We start from the raw sequence: 21,011 nt of genomic DNA, 5'->3' as shown, positions 1-21,011 counted from the left end.
CCGGATACTAAAGGGCTCTTCATTCTAGTGGAGGAAGGCATAAGAACCAATGGCTGGAAGATGAAGTGAGGCAAATTCCAATCAGAAATAAGGCACGCATTTTTAACAGTGAGGGTGATTAACCATTGGAACAATCTGCCAAGAATAGTGGTGGATTCTCCATCTCCTGATGTCTTCAAATCAAGACGGGATGCTTTTTTGACGCATACACTTTAGCAAAACACAGACTATTGCGCTCATTGCAGGGGTACCCAGCTAAGTTCTCTGTAAACTGTGCAGCTGCGCAGCTGTGCAGCAGCCTACTAAGTGCCACGCAGGCGCTCAGGGAAACCACCCAGTCAGGACCTGCTGCAGCCAGGGGAGGGGCAGCCCAAACCCAATCCTGGCCCAGACCTGACATGGCCAGGGAAGGGGGTGCCTATTCTGTGGCCCCAGCCCCAGAGCTGCCATGGTGGGGAGAGCCTTAAGCCTCCACCCACACTCCAAACCCCTCAGCCCCACACCCGCCCCATGAATTTTGTTATGTGCACCAATATAAAGATGATGCATCACACATCACCTCCACACTGGTGCACATAACAAAATTCATTCCACATGTGTGGGAAAAATTAGAGGGAACACTGCCTAGATTATATTTAAAGGTCTGTTATATACAGAAGATAAGACTAGATCAGGGGTGGGCAAACTTTTTAGCCCGAGGGCCACATCTGGGTATGAAAATTGTATGGCAGGCCATGAATGCTCATGAAATTAATGTGATGGTGGACTCTGGTGGGGTTGGGATGAGGGGCTGGGGGTGCAGGAGGGTGCTCTGGGCTGTGACCAAGGGTTTTGGAGGGTGGGAGGAGGATCAGGGCTGGGGCAGGGGCACGAGAGGGGGACAGGGGTGCAGGCTGCAGGCGGTGCTTACCTCAAGCAGCTCCCGGAAGCAGTGGCATGTCCCCCATCTGACTCCTACACAGAGGGGTAGCCAAGCCAATGGAAGCTGCGAGATTGGGGTGGGGTGATGTGCAGAGCCCCTTGGTTCCCTCTATTCATAGGAGCTGGAGGTGGGACATGTCGCTGCTTCTGGGAGCTGCGTGGAGCCGCAGCACACGCAGAGTGGGGCAAGCCCTGGACCCTGCTCCTTAGCAGGAGCTCAAGGGCCAGCTGTCTGAAAGGCCAGATGCAGCCCCTGGGCCATAGTTTGCCCATCCTTGGACTAGATGATTTAATGGTTCCTTGTAGTCTTAAACTCTATGAATCTAAAAGCATTATATACATGCTAAATAATAGGGAGGACTGGTTAGAAGCAATGAAGAGCAAGTGAGGATAAATAATTAAGACTGTATAGCGTAAAAGAAAGCAGAGAGAACTGGAGAAGGACAGCAAGGGATGGTCACAATACGATATAGGAGCAAGCAAGTGGGTAAACAATATAATAGGAAAGCTAAAGATTGAAAAGAAAGAAGACAAGGCTTTTCAAAGAATAGAGAGAATAACAAATGCAGAAAAAGATAAAAGAAAACAAACTGGAGATGAATAGAATGTGTTAGACACTGATGACAGGAAAAGGAAAAGAAAAACAAAAGAAAAAGAAAAGTCAGAAAACACACACTTGGCTTTTAGGTTGGGGAATTGAATGCAATGTATTATGCTCCTTTGTTTTATTATATTTCCCTGATATACATACTATATTTCTGTAAGTTTGAAGGAATCAAACTCTGCAACATTTTCACGCACCTAATTATAGGCCTTTGGGAGCTAGAGAAAGATCCTTTGTATTAAATAGTTCACAGTACACACACTTGTAAAATTACAGCACACTATTTTACTGATGTTATCCTTGTACCAATTGAGTACAACTGACCATATAATTTCTGTATGAAAACGTATTCAACAAATTCTGATAATCAAATTATTAAATGTATTCTTTATTTGAAATTATTCAAATTCAATAAATAATTTTTGGTCTGATGAGTTATTTGAATTGTGAGCTGCAAAAATCACTGAATATGCAGGACCCAATTCTCCACGGCCCTTCTTCTTGCATAGTGATTTACAGCTGTGCAAAAAGGTTGTAAAACATGACCAATTCTGAATAATAGTTTACTTTGCACAAGTGTAAAAGACTGCACAAAGTGTAGGGAAGTAGAGAATCAGGTTCACAACTTGCAATTCACTCAATTACAAAAGTTACATGAGTAACTAACAGCACGAACTTCAGATAGTGTACTTGACTGTAATTTGTAGTTCACAGTTACACGCAATATTAGTTATATATATCATCCAATTGGGGAACTGAAATAATATCACGTGGACTTGTGTATCTGAATGAGAATTTTACAAGCATACAATTCAAAGTTCAGTTTCTATTATTATTCATGTACATATGCTGAATGTATCCTTCTTGGATATTCCTGCTAATAAAATTCAAGCACTTGACATTTTTTCACAAAGCAACATTGAAAAGGGTCAAAGATATGATCAAACAAACTTGATTTTGAAAGTGAATATTATGGCAAAATTTCTTTGGCTATTCAGTCAGCTCTGTTACGGAGGGTAATTTCCTAAATTATTCAAATACAGTTTGCTCAGTTAGATGATCTTATAGCTTTGTCTCATATGCCCTCCAGGGACTGAGCAAACACTTAAACTCTTAGGGCTTGGCTACACTTGCAGATGTACAGCGCTGGAAGTTACAGCTGTCTTCATATAGCTGTGTAGGGAAAGCACTGGAGTGTGGCCACACTGACAGCTACCAGCGCTGCAGTGTGGCCACATTTGCAGCATTTGCAACACTGTTGGGAGTGGTGCATTATTGGCAGCTATCCCACAGAGCACCTCGTCCCATTTTGGCACCGTGAGTTGTGGGAAGGGGGCGGAGGGTGCAGGTTATTCTGCTTCCTGTCCCAACGCCCCATGGTGCATCGCTTCACATTCCAGCATCCCTGTTTTTCCGTCCACGTTTGGCGCCATCTTGACTCTCTCAACAGTTTCTGTGCAGCACGATTTCTATGGGAAATGGAGTCCAAACTGCTGAGGAGTATGCTGACGAGTCTCGCCAGCACATCACGTTTGGCAGTTGAGCTATTCCTTAAGATCCAAAGTGATGAGGAGTCCGATGATGATTGCGAGTCGCCTGACACGTACGACACGAAATTGCTTCTGGCATTCACGGAAATGCTCAACACAGTGGAACGCCGCTTTTGGGCTCGGGAAACAAGCACTGAGTGGTGGGATCACATAGTCATGGAAGTCTGGGATGACGAGCAGTGGCTGCAGAACTTTCGGATGAGAAAAGCCACTTTCATGGGACTGTGTGCTGAGCTCGCCCCCAACCTGCGGCGCAAGGACACGAGATTGAGAGCTGCCCTGCCAGTGGAGAAGCAGGTGGCTATTCTAATCTGGAAGCTGGCAACTCCAGACAGCTACCGATCGGTCGGGAACCAGTTTGGAGTGGGAAAGTCGACCATTGGAATCGTTTTGATGCAAGTTTGCAGGGCCATTAATCGCATCCTGCTAAGAAGAACCATGACTCTGGGGAACATGCAGGAAATTGTGGATGGCTTTGCACAAATGGGTTTCCCTAACTGTGGAGGAGCGATAGATGGGACGCATATTCCTATTCTGGCACCACCCCACCTAGCATCCAAGTACGTTAATCAGAAGGAGTATTTCTCTATGGTTCTCCAGGCGCTTGTGGATCACCATGGGCGTTTCATTGACATTAACACAGGCTGGCCTGGAAAGGTGCATGATGCACGCATCTTTTGGAACACTGGCCTGTTCAGGAAGCTGCAGGCAGGGACTTTTTTACCAGACCGGAAGATCACAGTAGGGGACATTGAAATGCCCATTGTGATCCTTGGAGACCCCGCTTACCCATTAATGCCTTGGCTCACGAAACCGTATACAGGGAAGCTTAACAGGAGCAAGGACTGGTTCAACTATAGGCTGAGCCGGTGCCGAATGACTGTGGAGTGTGCTTCTGGCCTTTTAAAAGGGCGCTGGCGATCTCTGTATGGGAAACTAGACTTGGGGGAAAGCAGCATCCTTGCGGTTATATCCGCATGCTGTACCCTCCATAATATTTGTGAAGGGAAGGGTGAACCTCCGAGGTTCAACGCCTGGAGGCTGAATTTGCACAGCCAGAGAGCAAGGCTACTAGAGAGGCCCAGCACAGGGCTTCAAGGATTAGGGATGCCTTGAGGGAGGAATTTGAGGCTGAAAACCAACAGTAATGTTTGGTGCCTTGCAGGGGAGTGAAGTGCAGTGGTTACAATGTTAGTAGGAATCTGTTTTTCCTAAGCTGATTGGCAGTGCCTGTTTCTTTCCTGGGCTAAGGTATCTTTGACTTTCTGCAATAATAAAGACTGTTTTCAAAGCCAAGAATTCATACATTGAAAAGAAAATAACTTTATTGACAGACACACAACATTTTGGGAACCTAAAAGGGCAGGGGGTGGGGTGGGGAACTGTACAGTCACAGGTTTGAATATGTCCTGTCTGGAGTGCTGTGCGATGACTGCTGCACTTCAGGATGCCTATACTGCATGGTGATGGGGGTTGAGTGCAGAGGGTAAGGGTCGTAGTTCTCAGGGCTGGTTGGTGAATGTACAGGTGTTGGAGGCAGCTGATGATGGTAAGAACCTGGATGCTGGGGAAGGGGATTTTGAGCTGACATTGGGGCACAAGGGAAAGAGCTTTGGGACTTGGTGGGGGCGGCACGGTAGTGCTCTGCCTGCATGGCTACGAGCACCTGGATAGAGTCCACTTGGCGCACCAAGTTGCTTATCAGCTGCTTTGTGCTTTTCTTCCTGGCCGCTGCATTTCTCTGGCGGATCCTGCTTTCCCTTTCCTTCCAGTCCTACACTTTTTGATTCTCTCTGGCAGACTGATCCGTAACTGCTTGCAGCAGGTAGTCTTTGCTTTTTTGCGGCTTCTTCCAGAGGTTTTGGAGTCTTTGAGCTGTTGATAACAAGGGCAGCCGAGATCTCAAGGTTGCTTGTGGAAAGACAAAAAAGGCAACACTTAACAGAGGCAGCATTGTTTATATCTCAGACAGTTATTCCCACACAGTGAAGGAGTTTACAGTCTTCACTTTAGCATAATTTTCCCATACCAAAGAGAGCACACATAACCCACAGGAGCCCCGAAATGGTGAGTAAGGGGGACTGATTGCTTCAGGGCTGTACTGGGGTTTTTAAACTCTGCCAGCATTTTCCACAGGAGTTGATCCTGGAAGATATCTCGCTGCTGCGGGTCACCTGGGAAGAGCGGGAGGGTCTTCTACAGCAATGCGGATTCCACCTTGGCTCCTATTCAGCTTGCCTGTGTGCAGCAATGGTCCTCCCACCCCTCGTGGCACAGTGGCACGGATGCGTTAGCCTGACTGGGACAAGGACCACAGTGGCTCTCCCTATAAATTTGCGCAAGTGCATTGCCCACGCTCTGGCTGAAACTTTTGAAGAGATTACCGAGGCCGATTACCATGATGTGATAGACCACATCAATGGGCTATTCCACATCTAGGCATGCATGCATGCAGCCCTAACTCTCCCTCCTTTCCCGAAACATTTCCATCCTGAAAATAAAAGCCGCTTACCGGGAGCCCACTCCTCTGCTTGTCCTTCACCAAGCATCAGCTGCTGCGACTGGCTGCCTTCCTCTTGGCTTGAGAAAAGCTCCTGGCTGCATACCTCCTGGGACTCCGGGGTGTCTCCCCCCACCCCAGTACCCTCACTCTCAGTTTCCTCCTCCCCTGCTCCCTCCTCCTCCTCCTCCCCTCCCCCCACTCTGAAGTGTCCATCGTGGTCCTTGGATTGGCAATGGGGTCACCCCCAAGTATCGCGTCGTCCAGCTCTTTGTAAAAATGGCAGGTCATGGGGGCAGTGCCAGAGTGGCAGTTTCCCTCGTGGGCTTTGCAGTAGGCACTCCGCAGCTCCTTCACTTTAACCCTGCACTGCAGTGCGTCCCGGTCATGGCCCCTTTCCAGCATGGCCCTTGATATCTGCCCATAGGTATCGTAATTCCTGCAGCTGGAGTGCAGCTGGGACTTCACAACTTCCTCCTCCTAAACACTGATGAAGTCCAGCAACTCGCCATTGCTCCATGCTGGGGCTTGTTTGGCGCGTGGAGGCATGGTCACCTGGAAAGGTTCACTGACTGCACTCCACACCTGGCTGAGCAAACAGGAAGGGGATTTTTAAAATTCCCGGGGCATTTAAAGGGCGGGTCACCTGAGGCCAGGACAGTAGAGTTTGAACTGATGAGCAGAGTGGCTGAACAGGCATTCTGGGATACCTCCGAATATCTCTGGAGGCCAATAACAGCACTTTTGGTGGCCACACTGGCAGAGCAGCGCTGCATCACCAGCGCTGCAGTCGTTATTCCCCAGGCAGAGGTGGAGTACATGCAGTGCTGTAGCCAGGGAGATACAGCACTGTATGTGCCTTGCAAGCGTGGACGGTGAGTAAGTTGCTGCGCTGTAAAGCCACCACCAGCGCTGCAACTCTCCAGTGTAGCAAAGCCCATAGGGCATTCTCAGAGCATAGGAATACATTTCAAACAAGGGTTTTTTTTGAATTTTTCCTTTCCCCCCCCCCCCCAAATCTAAAATGGCCTAAGCTATTTTAATATCTTGAAGAGCTTATATAACTTAAGACTAAGAATCTTTCCCCAGCATGTCTTGCAAGTATGCTGTATGAGCTTGTAGTATACACCAGAGAGAGAGATTCTAGTCTGTATACTATTAAAGTGATGAAAAACTGAGCACTTTGCATCTTCCACTTTTATATTCTCTGCTATTATTCTACAGTCCTGCCATCCAATAGTTTTCCTCTGAGAGTAAGGGCCCAACCCTGCATCCATTGATTCAGTCTATTTCCCAAATATCCTTGCTGTATGGGACTGAATTCATAAGGCTACCATCACATTAATGAGATTGTACATGAAACTTCCACCAGGCCCTACAATAACTAACAACATCTCCCATTGATATTTTTACTGTTTCAGTGAGCCCATATTCATATTGTACATAACTATTGTGTAAGGAGTTGGACAGTATGTCTAGGATTCCTATTTTGTTTTCCAAACTTCAGAAAAATGCTTCTTCAACAGACAGTATGATAAACCTATACCTCCCCATCTGGAATTACTATACTATATTCATTTATTGCTATTTTGGGGAAGTAAACAAACAAATTAAGCATAAACATTTTGCAAAGTGGAACTGAATAGATTAAAGAATTCTGCCCACCAGGCCACTTTAGATTATTACAGGGGGACAATATACTATTGCTGCCAAAGAACCACAGTCTGTTTCTGAAAAGTACTGGTAACCTCTTTATTTTTAAATGGATAACGTTATGGAAAAAAGTGACCTGTTTTTAGCATGGATTTTATTTTCAGACTTTCTTATCCCGTGTTTCAGTTTCTCATAGGAAAAGTGATGTAGGTACTGCAACTGAATTGACATGCTGTCAATAACACTATCTAGCACCCATACTATTTGTATTCTGATGCCAGGCTAGAAATTGCCCCATATTATAAAATCTGGTATTTTTAGCATTTAAAATAAATGGAAGATTGCACTTTAAGCTGAGTAAACAAAACACACGTTTTCCTGCTTGCGACTGGTTTTGCTTTGGGGTTTTTTTCAGTATTTTAGTCTAGGAAGATTGACAGCCCTACTCTGGATATAAAATATTAGTTAACTGCCTGCAGATACAGTGCTGCCTTATGTAAATATTTGCATCCAGCTGTCTACCACCAACCTCCTGATCTGTTCCACAATGCTGCTGGTGGCATTATGGGTGGTAGGTTTCCGGGATGAGTAGGGTCCTCTGTTATCACGTAGGTAACACAGATCTAAGACTGCCATTCTGAGGCAGGTTAAGGAAGCTAGAACCATCCCTGATATGTTAAGACAACCCAAGAACTCTAGATCTTAATAAAGAAAATAGGCTAGAATGTCATGCTTATCTCTTTATTTTAGGTACAGAGCAGTTGCCTCCTGGAGTCGTGTTCAGGGAATTGGTATCCCCATGATCACTGCTATTGAAATTTTCTCCATCTGGATTCTGTCCTTTATACTGGCTATTCCAGAAGCAATTGGTTTTGTCATGATACCTTTCAAATACAAAGATGAAAATCATATTACCTGCATGCTCAATGCTACAAACAAGTTTATGATGGTATGTATAATATTAAAGTAATCAAAGTTCCTTCTTTTGCAATCGACAGTTTAGAATATAGACTCTTGCAGGATGTCACACTGAAGAGTGAAATAAAGCTTTATTTATCCATTAAAGTTTGAGACTCATACAAAAGTAGATTAACTAGGATAGGGAACTTCAGTTTTAGTCATGAGTCTCCATATTCAGCCTCAGCTAATAAAAGTAAATCTGACCTTAAAGTATTCTCCTTTGAAAGACTTGAAAGACTCATGTGAGGACGTGAATCCCAGGAGGCTGAGAGCATTAGGAAACATGTTTAAAAGGCACATTTCCTGTAGAAAACTAGTTCCATGTGGACTTACAAGGCAAACAAAAGGATGCCTATTTCTCTTAAATGAGTCCAGCTTTGTACTTTGATGTAAGCTTCTTGCAGCTCAGATTCCTTAATTAATCATTTACAGGCATCTTGCTGTAGGTTTTATAACTTCGACATGTCAATAAGTAAGTGCTGTATACAGAGACTACAAGTTGGTAAAGGTTGTGGGTGTATTTTTTGTTGTTCATTTGAACTTTTCTTTGTCACACTCACATAGTCCTCATGGGAGTTTTAGAAAGTGAAGTGTTCCTTTTCAGCACAGAACAGGTCCACCATGGGGAACAGCAGTGCAAGTTTCCCTACATTCCCCTACCAAGATGCTTCAAGCATGATCTGGAGGAACATCCTGTAGCAGGGAAAATTATTCTTTCTGTGTATGTCTTGTCAGTCCTTGTCTCTCTGCCAACAAGGTGGCAAATGGCAATCTCCACCTGCCCAGCCCAGGCAGCAAAAATTTTAAAATGTGAGGCTTGACTCTTTTGGGTTTCTGCTTCTAGAATCCAGGCTGTGCATCCCACGTGGTGGAACTTCTGCCCACAGAGAATACAGCTATGCAAAGAGCCCACCACCCCCTCCTCCATGTGGTGATGATGAGAAAAGAGCCAACCAATACAATTCAGAAAGTCAGCTGGGGAGGGAGTTTGGCCAGTGCACTAAGGATGTGTGTTGATTCATCATATGCCCTGAGTGGCTTTTCTAGGTGTGCTCCTATGAAGTCCCATCTGGAATGTAAAGTCATTCCTATGAGACGTCCTCCTGAACTATCTCCTTTATGCCTTCCTCCCAGTAACACCTCTCAGATCTCAGTTCTGGACTTTATCTGTGCAACAGGAGAAGGAGTAAGTTCACTGAAGTTTGACCTGGTTACCTCCTAGCTAGTGGGGAAGTCCATTGGAAATTGGGTGCACTGGGCTTTAAAACCCTACTTAAGACCCAAAATCATTCTAGAGGAGAAGTGCTATTGGGCCCAGTTCTGAAAATCTTATCCTGAGTAGTACTTTCTTACTAACAGTCCCACTGGCTTCAATGGGAATATTTGTGTGATAGTCAACATGTATAAAGGTTTCAGAACCAGGCCTATGACCAGTGGTCCCTCCTTTCCTTCAAACTGTCCAGAGAGAAAGCTTTCCCTTAGTAACTTATGTTTCCTCTGAAGTAACCCATGGCTGTACTGATGGAGTGCATAAAAAATCAACCTCATTAAATGTACGTCAATTAATCTGGAGCATAGCTTTGATTTTGTTCCTTTTCAGAAACTGAGCACTATTCAGAAATATACATAAACAAGATCTCAGACCTCTGACTTCTTTCTACAGTAGTTAGGAGACATATAATCCTCCATTATTAACATCATGATATTTTGGTGTGGGAACTGTGATGTTACAAGTAAGATCACATCCGTTAGGAATAAACAAGCTAGGGGAAAGAGTTTGAGAAAGAAGGGGATGGTCCCATTTTACACACATCCGGCTCAGTGACTAATAACCTAGAGACAGGAAGTATTTAAAATGTAATATTTCAATGGAGAGTTTTGGTGATTAAAACAGCTCTTCTTTAAAAAGGGAAAATAGAATACAGCATGTCCTCAAGTGTGCAAATATAGCTGCCAACAGAGGAATAAAATTGTAAATGTTTTGTCAAATGTAATATGCTTCCTAAATCACTACCAGCAGTTTAACTGTACATAGGAAAATACTGGGACGTTATTGTTGGGCCTGATTTCCTGTCATGAAAGTCACATATCACACGTACCAGGTAAATAAATGGTTAAAACTAACCAGGCCGCTGAAGCCATTGGAAGCAGCCAGTCTTAACCGTCACATTTTCCAGACAAGCGCACATTAAGTGGCCTCTATCTGCCTACTACATAAGCACACCAACTAGTAATCTATCCACTGATAACTGAGGATGATTACATTTACAAGACATTTTTAACCTGCCAGTTTTGGAATCCAGAACAGTTTACAGGAGCCTTAAAAGGTAAATGACTTTTGCTGAGAAAGGCTCTTATCAAGACTTGTTATCCTAGAGGTTTAATATGCAGTGTAGTGTTTGTGTTATTATTGGGACTTAGGAGTCAACCTGCAACTTGTTTCTATTTGGCAAGTCAGTTGTGTGGTAAGTGTTGAGCACTGATTTACATGAATGAGCATAAATACCCAGCAAGCACTTCCTGAAGCAGCAATTTACAGCCCAAGACAGATTGTAACAAAGTTATAGACAGGTTATCACCAGGGTAAATTAAATGTTTATGCTGCTGCCAAATGCCTGTTTTGTCTCTATAAAGTATTCAAGGGTAAAGGTCATCTCCCTGATTCCTCTGTATTAGATATAGAAATAGCACGGTAATCAAGGGCATAATATGCTAGGTGCAAACCTTGGTAAGAGAACACCTTATAACTATTCAGTTTAATATAAGGGATGAGTTTAGTCATACCATTATGAAGATTAAAATACAGGTTTATTACTAATCCAAACCCTTTAAAACTGTGGGCTAATTAACAAGTGATGATAAATCAGGAGTAGGAATTAGATATATTTATCTTGTTCCCTGAGAAATGTCTTGATGATGCCTTAGAAAAAAATCTTCTGCAAACAATCAGAATCCTACTCCACTACAAACACATCTTATAAGGAACAAGAATGCACAAAGCTCACTCCACTTAACAGGCTCAGAAGAACCACTATCAACCACCACATGTTCTATTATATTTCTGTTGTTTGTTGCACTGCATTTGGAGAGAATTCATTCTCTTTTTTTCTCTCATCTTCAGTTTTACAAAAACGCAAAGGATTGGTGGCTGTTTGGATTTTATTTCTGTGTGCCACTAGCATGTACTGCTGTCTTTTACACACTAATGACTTGTGAAATGTTAAACAGAAGGAACAACAATTTGAGAATTGCCCTCAGTGAACATCTTAAGCAGGTAAATATTAGGGAATCCCAGGTTGGGAAAACACTGCTGTTGTGTCTGCAAGTTGGTTTATAAAAATTTCAAAACAGGTTTTAATAAAATAAATGCCAGAAATAGAAAGTGAGGCTACTGGTGACTTCTGACCTTGAGGTATTCAACCAAACCCAGAACACAAGAGTAATTTATAGAATACGTAGATATTGGAGACTGTATGTTCAAGAGACTAAACAGTGTTTATTTCCTTTCCTAAGAAAGTGTGAGTCTTGCTCATCCACTCTTTAACCTTAAATCTCTACTGGTTAAATTCCTTGGAATGCTGCTACAAAGATTTGGCAAAAATATGTTTTCTAAATTTTTACCCTAAACATAAGGCTCTGCTGGTCCTTTCCGCTTTAGCTACAGCTGAATACTTTACATTTCTTGAAAAGAGCTAGAGATCATGCATCCTGGTTATAAACACTTTGACTTTGTCTACACTAGACTTTTTGGAGAAATCACCCTTTGTTTTACTGGTGGTAGAAACAGTAAGAGCACTAGTGTAGACAGGATTCAGGGCCGCCATCAGTATTTTTGCCACTCCCTCATCTATGCCTACTCTGAATACTTTTAGATAGTGATAAAAACATCAATGTCTTGTTTACACTGATGCTCCCATTATTGCAACCGTGAGTGGCAACAAGAAGTCTAGTGTAAACACTGATTACGACGCAAAGTTACACAGTAATATCAGACCGTACTTTGCTTGGTTTGCAGCTCTTTTCTGTATTACCTTCCAGACTGCGGTTTTAAAACCTTTAGCCAAGTCCCTGCAATTAAGGTCTGAAAGGAGGCTACAATTGCTATCTCACCCCCTCAAATCCTGACCCTCTGTCTACAGCTGTGAATGAACCTTTAAAGGCTATACCTGTGCAGTCTCACTGCACAAGGGTGAGGTCTAGGGTTTTTATCCCTAGTGAGCTCTATGAGAGTGCTCTCCACAGCTGTGCTTGAAAGGGAATAGAGCCAGAGTCAGGTGGGCCAAAGGAGAGACTGCATCCTCCACCATGCAGATGCTCCTGTCCTTCCCCACATGGGGAACGTGGCTTTAGGACCCCGGAGTCCAGTCCAGCCATTAGAAATAGAAGTGTGTGGAGAGGACTCCTCCCATTACTTTCCCTCCTCCCACTACTTTGCTGTGATCTCCAAAGCCCAGCCAAGGTGGATTTATGCCTCAGTTTATAAAAAACTGTTTTTTTAATTGTCATTTTTGCTCTCTCACTTTCTCCCCTTCCTCACACAGCCTCCTCCACGTTAATGCTTAATTGTGCTCCTGACTGCAGCAGCCCCATTCTTAGCACAGAAGTCAAAGTTGCATCAGATTTCATATTTTGATAACTGCTATTACAAGAAAGAAGCAATAATATTAAGTCATATCTGGAAATTAACTGGAGTAATGTGGCTGAAAATTGTAACAACAGAGGCTTACACTGCATGTTATATTCCAGTGGCAGCTGCAGAGGCAAGAACTATATTCTCAAACACTCCCCCCCCCACCCACACACACACACACACACAATTCCTTTCACTAACCCACCCACACCTGTTGGACAGGACATATGCATTGACAAGACTCAGGTGAAACCACCTGTAAAGGCCTGAGCCAGTAGTCTGCTCATGAAAAGCTCCCACTCAATTTAATAATTGTTCCTGAATAAAGATGAGTTTTGCATGAGCAATCTTAAGTGCATGCTTTTATCTAGACTGCCTATTTTTGTGCTGCTATCACTTCTCTGCCCTTATATAGCAATGTGACTGACATGTATCAGTAATCTTTTTCTTTGCTTTCTTCCTTCAGCGTCGAGAAGTTGCAAAGACAGTTTTCTGTCTGGTAGTGATTTTTGCCCTTTGCTGGTTTCCTCTCCATTTGAGCCGAATTTTGAAGAAAATGGTATACAATGAAAGGGACCCTAACAGATGTGAACTGCTCAAGTACTGTATCTTCTTCTCTCAACCATTTAGAATGAAAAAATATAGGGTGATATGTTACCTAGAGTTTAACGTGATTGTTCATGCAGCTGTGAGAACTGGTAACTTGACCAGTCAGAGCCAGACATTAGAAGATTGTAAGTGCTGACTCTTCCATTTTCTGATCTTTCCATTATATCCTTCAGTTTTAGGGGATTCCATTCCAATGAGGTTTCATGATAGAACAGAATCTGGACCATTGGCATTATGTTCACCTTCCTCTCATTCTTCCAAACTATGTCTGACTAGTTATTTCAGACAGGCCTTTGCTGACACATTACCTATGCTAGAAGATCAGTATAGACCAGTGGTTCCCAAACTTTAACAACCTATGAACCTCTTTCAATAGAATGTCAAATCTCACGAACCCCCTCCTAAAAGTGAATATTTCCAGGAATTTTCTCCTTTACCTGAGTATAAATTATAAAAGCAGTGATCTTGGAAATATAAAATTTGTTTTTATGACATGCTTATTACACACTATTTATGATTAATTATTATTTATCATTACAGTATTTTTATTAAACTATTAAAAGGGTAACACTCTTCCAAGATCTCACTTTTGTAGCTTGTGTCAGTTTGAATAAGCCCGTTATAAGACAAGGCTCCTATGTTTCATCAAGGAGTATCAGATGTGAAAGAGTGGGAAGGTATTTAAGAAGCCAACTCAAAGAGTTCCTCCTACACAAGCATTCAGGTCTTCAGCAGTCCAGGCAAAGAATGTACATTACAACAAAGCTTAAGCTTGTTCTTCATAATAATTTTAAAAACAATACTAGCTGCCTATTTAATTTTAAAAACAACAAAAAAAATCCACCTCCCTTTCCATTTCTTATAAGGAGTCTTGCAGTTTAAATCTGCTCAGTGTGATAGAGATGCTCGCTTTGATTTGCTTAGCTCTTGGAAGTCCAGGGGCTCTGGGCTGCTGGCCCCAGGCTGCCCGCGGTCTCTAGGGTCAGCTCTGCCTGCCATTCGAGAATTTTTTCCTGAGAACCCCCTGTAACATTTCACGAACCCCAGCAGAGAATTGGCCTATACGTCAGAGAAAAGTATCCATGTGCTATGCTTGTGCAATGTGTAAAGAGTTGTAATTATTTTACTTTCTCTTTTGTTGCCTAGTTTCTTGTTGCCTTTGGATTACATCAGCATTAATCTGGCAACCATGAACTCTTGTATAAACCCCATAGCTCTCTATTTTGTGAGCAAGAAGTTTAAAAACTGTTTCCAGGTAAGACTTCTGGCATGAGACATTTTTATGTATCTGTCCCGCAGATATGCTCCATTAAAGTACTTAATATAGGTATTTATAAAGTTTAAGGAAGAGCATTTAAAGGTATGAAGCTATCTAATTTATTAGCCAGAAGGTCACATAGCACATACCAGACTGAGAGCTGAAACTATCCATGCAGTGTAGATACTAAATCAGTATAATAGAATTTTGACAAACTCCACAAAGTCAAACATTCAGTGATCTGTGCATGTACATGTTAGGTACTGTCTTCCCACCTAATGCACATACATGGAGTGGAATTCATTTGATCACATCTCCCAATTTTAGCATTTACTCAGAATGATGAATACATCTGGCAGAAATCGCAATCTCCCCGTGATCAGGAAATCACACTTCAGCTCAAATTTTCAACTTTGGAAGCCCAAAGTTAGGAAACTAAATCCAAACTCTGGAAGTTAAATAAGTGGAATGGCTTTCACAGTTGCTGGACAGCTGTATAGTCCATTTTTCACATGAACTCAAAATGGACCCCTGAAAACTTGGGGCTAAAGTAACCTCCTTTACTTATCACACAGTACCTCCAAATTGCTGTTGTTGGTGCTTCCTAAAGTACCCATTCACAACAAAAGTAGTAAAGTGAAAGAGAAGATGAGAGTGAAGAGAGAGTAGAAAGAAGTACAATGGTGGGGAGGGGACTGTGAAACCAGCTGATCCTTCAAAATATGTATAGTTTCCTTAGCTGTTAGGATTATATGCAAAGGAAAGAAAGCAAACCTGCCAATGTGTGACATAAACCAATGAATCATGTGACAAATGGTTACCATGTGGAACACTTGTGTTTTGTTCAGCATTGCATGCACTAATTTAGAGGGTTTTTTAGGATATTTCCAGGGCCAGCTCTAGGCACCAGCGTTCCAAGCATGTGCTTGGGGTGGCGCTCTTCACGAGGCGACATTCCGGCCATTTTTAAAGGGGCGGCACTCTAGCTTTTTTTTTTTGCTCGAGGCAGCAAAATAATTGGAGCTGGCCCTGGATATTTCCACACTTTATAAATGAAATAAAACCAGGTTTGCGAGCAGTTACAAATTGCGGGGGGCTGAGAGGGCAATCCCTGCCCAGGGTGCTTGGGGACTGGTGGGTTTGTGGAACGGATCTTTGCCTGGACCTCTCATTGGATATTTGGAGAACTGGGGCTGGAAATAGAGTTCTGCCTACCCAGGCTGCCTCCAATATAATTAATTCAGTCCCTCTGCCTGCCCCAGTACAATTAGTTCAGGCCACCCTGCACCCCATCATATAATTAATTTATGCCTCTCATCCCCTCACTATAACCTACCCCTACATCTCCGATACCAAACACAATACATTCAGGCCACCCTCCCACGTGACCAGGGCCAACGCTTCCATTTAGTCAACCTAGGCGGTCGCCTAGGGCACCAGGCTTTGGGAGGGTGGCATTTTGCGGCCCTCAGGAGCCATTCGGTGGCGGGGGGTCCTTCCGCGCTCCATGTCTTCGGCAGCAATTCAGCGGCGGGAGATCCTTCCGTGCTCTGGGACCCGCTGCTGAAGTGCCTCGAAGACCGGGAGCGCAGAAGGACCGTTCCGCCGCCAGATTGCCGCCGACCAGGAGCGCGGAAGGACCCCCGCCTAGGGCGCCAAAAACCCTGGCGACGCTCCTGCATGTGACAATTAAGTTATCCCTCTACTTGAGTATCAGTACAGTTATTTTACATCCCAACCCACAAATACACAATACAGTTAACTTAAGTCTAGTTCTGCCTAGCTGCAAAGCTCTTTTGCTGCTGCTGTGTCCCGGAGAGGTCACTAGTCCTGCTATTGCTGCTGGAATCCCAGTCCTCATTCCCCTTCCCTTTCTGGAGCAGAGTCAGGAATCCCACCTGCCTAGGATCGGACTTTGTTTTCCATGAGAGGGGGGAGGAAGACCGAGGGAGCAGGTTGTGTTGCTGCACTTTTCAAAAGAGGTAAGGGAGCCTCCCAGCCTGTGCAGAATCCAGCAGCATAGGCTTGAGTCACCATCCTCACCACTCTCCTGGCTAAAAAAAAAGTCTGCTCCTACTCTTACTCTCTCTGCTTTTTAGAAGGGTGGAAGGGATGAAGAAGCGAGAAAGAAAGGCTGAGGATGGGAATCTAAAGAGGATGAGGTTGAGGAGCTCTTGTTTTCCTCACCCTCTCCTGTCTGCTACTACTAGACCTTGTCTTGGAACACTGCCTTAGTTTGCAGGACAGGAAGGGATGATCTGCTGTAGAGTGGAATGTATCACACAATGCATTACACTTGAGGAGTGTGGTGGCATCTCAACTTGCACATCCTACTCAGGCAAAATTCCCATTCAGTGAAGCGAAAATTTTGCCTAAATAAGGAGTGTAAGGTCAGGCCTTAATTTTGTTGTGTCATAGAGATGGGCAATTACAGAATCACCTGCATTTTTAAGGCCAAACTCTGCCTATGTGCAGCTCCCGCTTCTTCACTTGGAATCCCATGCACACGTCTGAAGACAGAATATAGTTCTATAGAGAGTTTCTAGATTTATGTTATTTGGAATCTTTTTTTCTTTCCAGTCATGTCTCTGCTGTTGCTGCTACCGATCCAAAAGTCTAGTGACTTCAGTGCCAATGAATGGAACAAGCATTCAATGGAAAAACCATGAACTAAATAACCACAATACAGATCGAAGCAGCCATAAGGACAGCATAAACTGAGACTGAAGGACACTGAGACCACTTCAGAATCCAGGAGCAAAAAATATTACATGAAAGCTGTTTAAGAGAGAATCCACTGAGTGTTCCACAAAATATAATCCATTCAGACGTTCTTTGCCCTTCTACCTAATTTCAGAGTTGATTTAATGGATTGACTATAAATTAAAAGATCTGCACATTCGGATCCTCTTGACAATGTTGCTGTTTCTGAAAATTACATTTACCTTCTTAATGAAAAATGAAAGAGTCTCTCAGCACTGTGCAGGATGTTTACAATCTTTGACCTAAGCAGGAAATGTCCAGTGTGTACCTGGTACCCAGCCATCTTTTTACTTGATGGCCAATTAGAATTAGTCACCATGGGATTTTCAGAAGATGTTGAATGTGGAATCTGTGAGGATATAGTTTATCTCTGTCTTTCTGCCACTTTTTAAAAGAAACATTTAACTGAGTGGTGAATATATTCTGTATAAAAGTCTGTTTAGCATGAATTTTAAAAGCTTTTATTTGGAAATGTGTCAGTCCACACCAGTATTTTATTTACTTAATTTTTCAAAATGAGACAACATTAGCTGGGAAGTTAGCATTTCACAATTCAAAGATAGGAATAGACCATCTAAAAATAGCACCAACATTAGGCACTTACAGCACAGACTGATACCAAAAGTAGGGTATTATAACGTGCTATTTATTCTAACTCTCTTTACAAAATAAACATATATTTTTCTGTATCAGCAAAAGAGCAATCATTTGTAAAAGAGAATCTTGAAGCACATTTATAATTAGCCAGTCATGTTTAGCTCTTAGGCCTGTTATTCTGCAGAGACTGTATCTTTCTTGGATTTAAGTTGAAGTGGAGTGCAGCAATATCAATGTAACACAGTAAAGTGTTACTAAAAGTGTCCAAAACTGTTCTCAGAAGATGATCACTGCTTACAAATTGTGGACCTGAAGTTTCAGTCCATGTGAAGGCAAAACTCCTATTGGAGTCCATAGGAGTTGTGCATGCATATGCTCTGTGTGTGTGTGTGTGTGTGTGTGTGTGTGTGTGTGTGTGTGTGTGTGTGTGTGTGTGTGTGCGCGCGCGCGCGCGCGCGCGCGGAGAGAGAGAGATGCTTATGAAGTTCAAACATTTAAAATGAGTGATGTTTTTATTGGGGTTATTAACCATATAAATGCAACTGACGATATAATGTAATAGATGCTATTGCTCACATACATGTAAACATGTGACATAACTTTCTCTTTGTTATTGTCAACTTTTTGGTTACATGGCATGAAAATCATTGTCTGGCTATTACATTTGCTGATTAGATAGCATTTTACTAAATAGTGGAATGAAATATAACACTATCATATACAATATACCTGCTGCAGAAATCTGCCATAAGATTTATAGTATCTGTTTTACCAGGTTGAAAAGTAATAGCAACAGCTACACAATGTAGTTCTTAACATCCAGTTGTGTTTCAAATGGAAGACATGAGCCTGCACATCATTTACAAAGTCAAAATATTAAGTGACTACAGTGACTTCCACTGCACAATTTCTCAAATGTTTACATGCACAGTGTATATGAAAAAACTGCTTCATAAATTACTTTATGTATTTTTGTGTGCTTTTGTCTTTATGGCATATATGCATGTATATATACACACACATATGAATGTGTGCTAATATATTAAAAACTTAAATATATAATCTGACAATGCTCTGTAATGGTGCTCAAGAGCATGCTGTTGAATGAGACCTGGCTGAATTTCTTTCAAAACAGCCTATCACCCAAACTCTATCAATAATCGGACAAATAATGATAATTCTGAGAGTTTTGACATAGTGGAGTTTCTCCGTACTCTGACATCACCAATGCCACAGTGACAGAATGCATTATGATGTGACACAGTTCAACATGAATTGATGTCTCTAGTAAACTCTGTTCTCTTGACCTATATTCCTCATTTAGGGGTGTCTATCCTGCAGTGAGCGATCTGGTTGCCCTTGTATAGACAGATCCATGCTAGCTCCAATTTAGCTAGTGTGGCCAACAATTGCAGTGAAGGTATGGCAGAGTGGGCTCTACAAGCTTGTGCATCTCCCACTGTTTTCATTTTTACTATAACTTTGTAACTGTATTATTTGATTCTCATAGCATTGTGGGATACAGTTTGTATGAGGACATGATACAAAATCAAACTCTATAGAATTATATACAAGCAAAGATTTCTGCTCAAATATTCTGAAATTTCCTCAAGGCACAACAAACATTTTCATTAGAAGACCCACTCAGGCTGCATACTAATATTGCCCTAATTCCTTCAAGGGAAGCTGCCATTCAAAACTTGGATCAGCAATTATTCCTAATTTACACTCCTCAGCCTGCCAATGACTCATCAAGGGCAATTATCTTCAAAATGTGAATGGATGAAGCAGCATAAAAAGGTTTATAAAAACAGAAACCATCACAACTACCACCCCAAACTGTATAGAAAAAAAATCATGGAATGTTTATAATGCTGATATAAAATAAACACAGTACAGTGTGGGCAAAGGGAAAGAAAAACAAATCTAAAATGTAGGTTACCTGCACTCTCTCTAAAGGAAGATGAAATAAAATGACCTCTGAGAGTCCATCTACAGTCAGCAAGACTCTATGCAGACGTGATTGCTGCCAAAATCAGTTGCTTCTTGATTTACACTTCTGCAGTCTCATAAGGTTACAGTAGCTACTGTTACTTTCAGATTGTTGTTCTGTCTAAAAATACTGTTTCTAAATTCCAAATTCCTCTGGGTCTTTACATACATTAAACTGTAGCTCTGTATTTTTTCAGTTCAGTTCCATCTTTTACGTGCAACCAATGAAGTAAGGTAAAAATCATGATGCTCAGCTTTATGCCAGAGCTGACACTAAATCATTGAGCTGGAAAAGTACTGTACATAATGACATGTGAAAGGATACACCAAGCATTTCACATTGCTTCTAGAATTCCTACACTCTCTGCTGCCTCACCATATGTCTTTTAGAACTGAAGTCAGACGTATCAACAGGAGGATAGAGTTGGCCTGGGAGCAAATTGCTTCAGTTTGAAAAGGCTGCATATTGGAGCACTGTTGGAAATGCTGATTTAGAAGTAAAGCAAACTGCATACCCAGTGTCAGAACAGTGCCACTTTAAGTTCATGGAAGTAACCTGAAAAGTTTGTTTCTGCACTTTATTCATTTCAGCAACATGTACTGCAAGCCATTGCATGGTATTTGATTATGTTGTGCTGCCTGTGCATCAACAGAATGTACAGTATATCACATCCCTCCTGCAATTGTTATCAAGAGCTGCAAATGTAACTCTCCTTGTCCCTTATATTCAAATGAAAGTATTGCATTACATGTATTCCTGCTAATACACAATTCAGCAAAACAGGTAAGAGTCTCTCCCTCTGTCTCAAATATTTTCTGCTCTTTAGGAATCTAGCAGTATTGTATAAATAGAATTGGCCTATGGTAATTCAATGCATCTTGACATAAAATCAGGAAACAAAGTTGAAACCATGAAAGGGAAAAGCAGAGGGTGAGTTACTACTAGGCTTAAGGCCCAAATGTGTGTTTCATTG

The 21,011-nt window shown here is 42.4% G+C and overlaps 1 protein-coding gene across 2 annotated transcripts in view; it reads left to right on the top strand.

Moving 5' to 3' along the window:
• The window catches only part of EDNRA (endothelin receptor type A), a 43,536-nt gene extending 25,094 nt beyond the window's left edge, over positions 1 to 18,442 (top strand). For both annotated transcript variants that reach the window (XM_030564440.1, XM_030564441.1), the window contains exons 4-8: positions 7,979 to 8,177; positions 11,310 to 11,462; positions 13,285 to 13,418; positions 14,574 to 14,682; positions 17,266 to 18,442. In XM_030564440.1, coding sequence (XP_030420300.1) covers positions 7,979 to 8,177; positions 11,310 to 11,462; positions 13,285 to 13,418; positions 14,574 to 14,682; positions 17,266 to 17,406 — 736 coding nt within the window. In that variant the 3' untranslated portion in view covers positions 17,407 to 18,442. The remainder of the gene's footprint in view (positions 1 to 7,978; positions 8,178 to 11,309; positions 11,463 to 13,284; positions 13,419 to 14,573; positions 14,683 to 17,265) is intronic.
• The last annotated feature ends 2,569 nt before the right edge of the window (positions 18,443 to 21,011 follow it).

Source organism: Gopherus evgoodei, chromosome 5, assembly GCF_007399415.2.
Source record: "Gopherus evgoodei ecotype Sinaloan lineage chromosome 5, rGopEvg1_v1.p, whole genome shotgun sequence".
In the NCBI taxonomy this organism is placed as follows: domain Eukaryota; kingdom Metazoa; phylum Chordata; order Testudines; family Testudinidae; genus Gopherus; species Gopherus evgoodei.
Note: the sequence above shows the minus strand (reverse complement) of the source record. Positions and strands in the feature narration are given on the sequence as shown.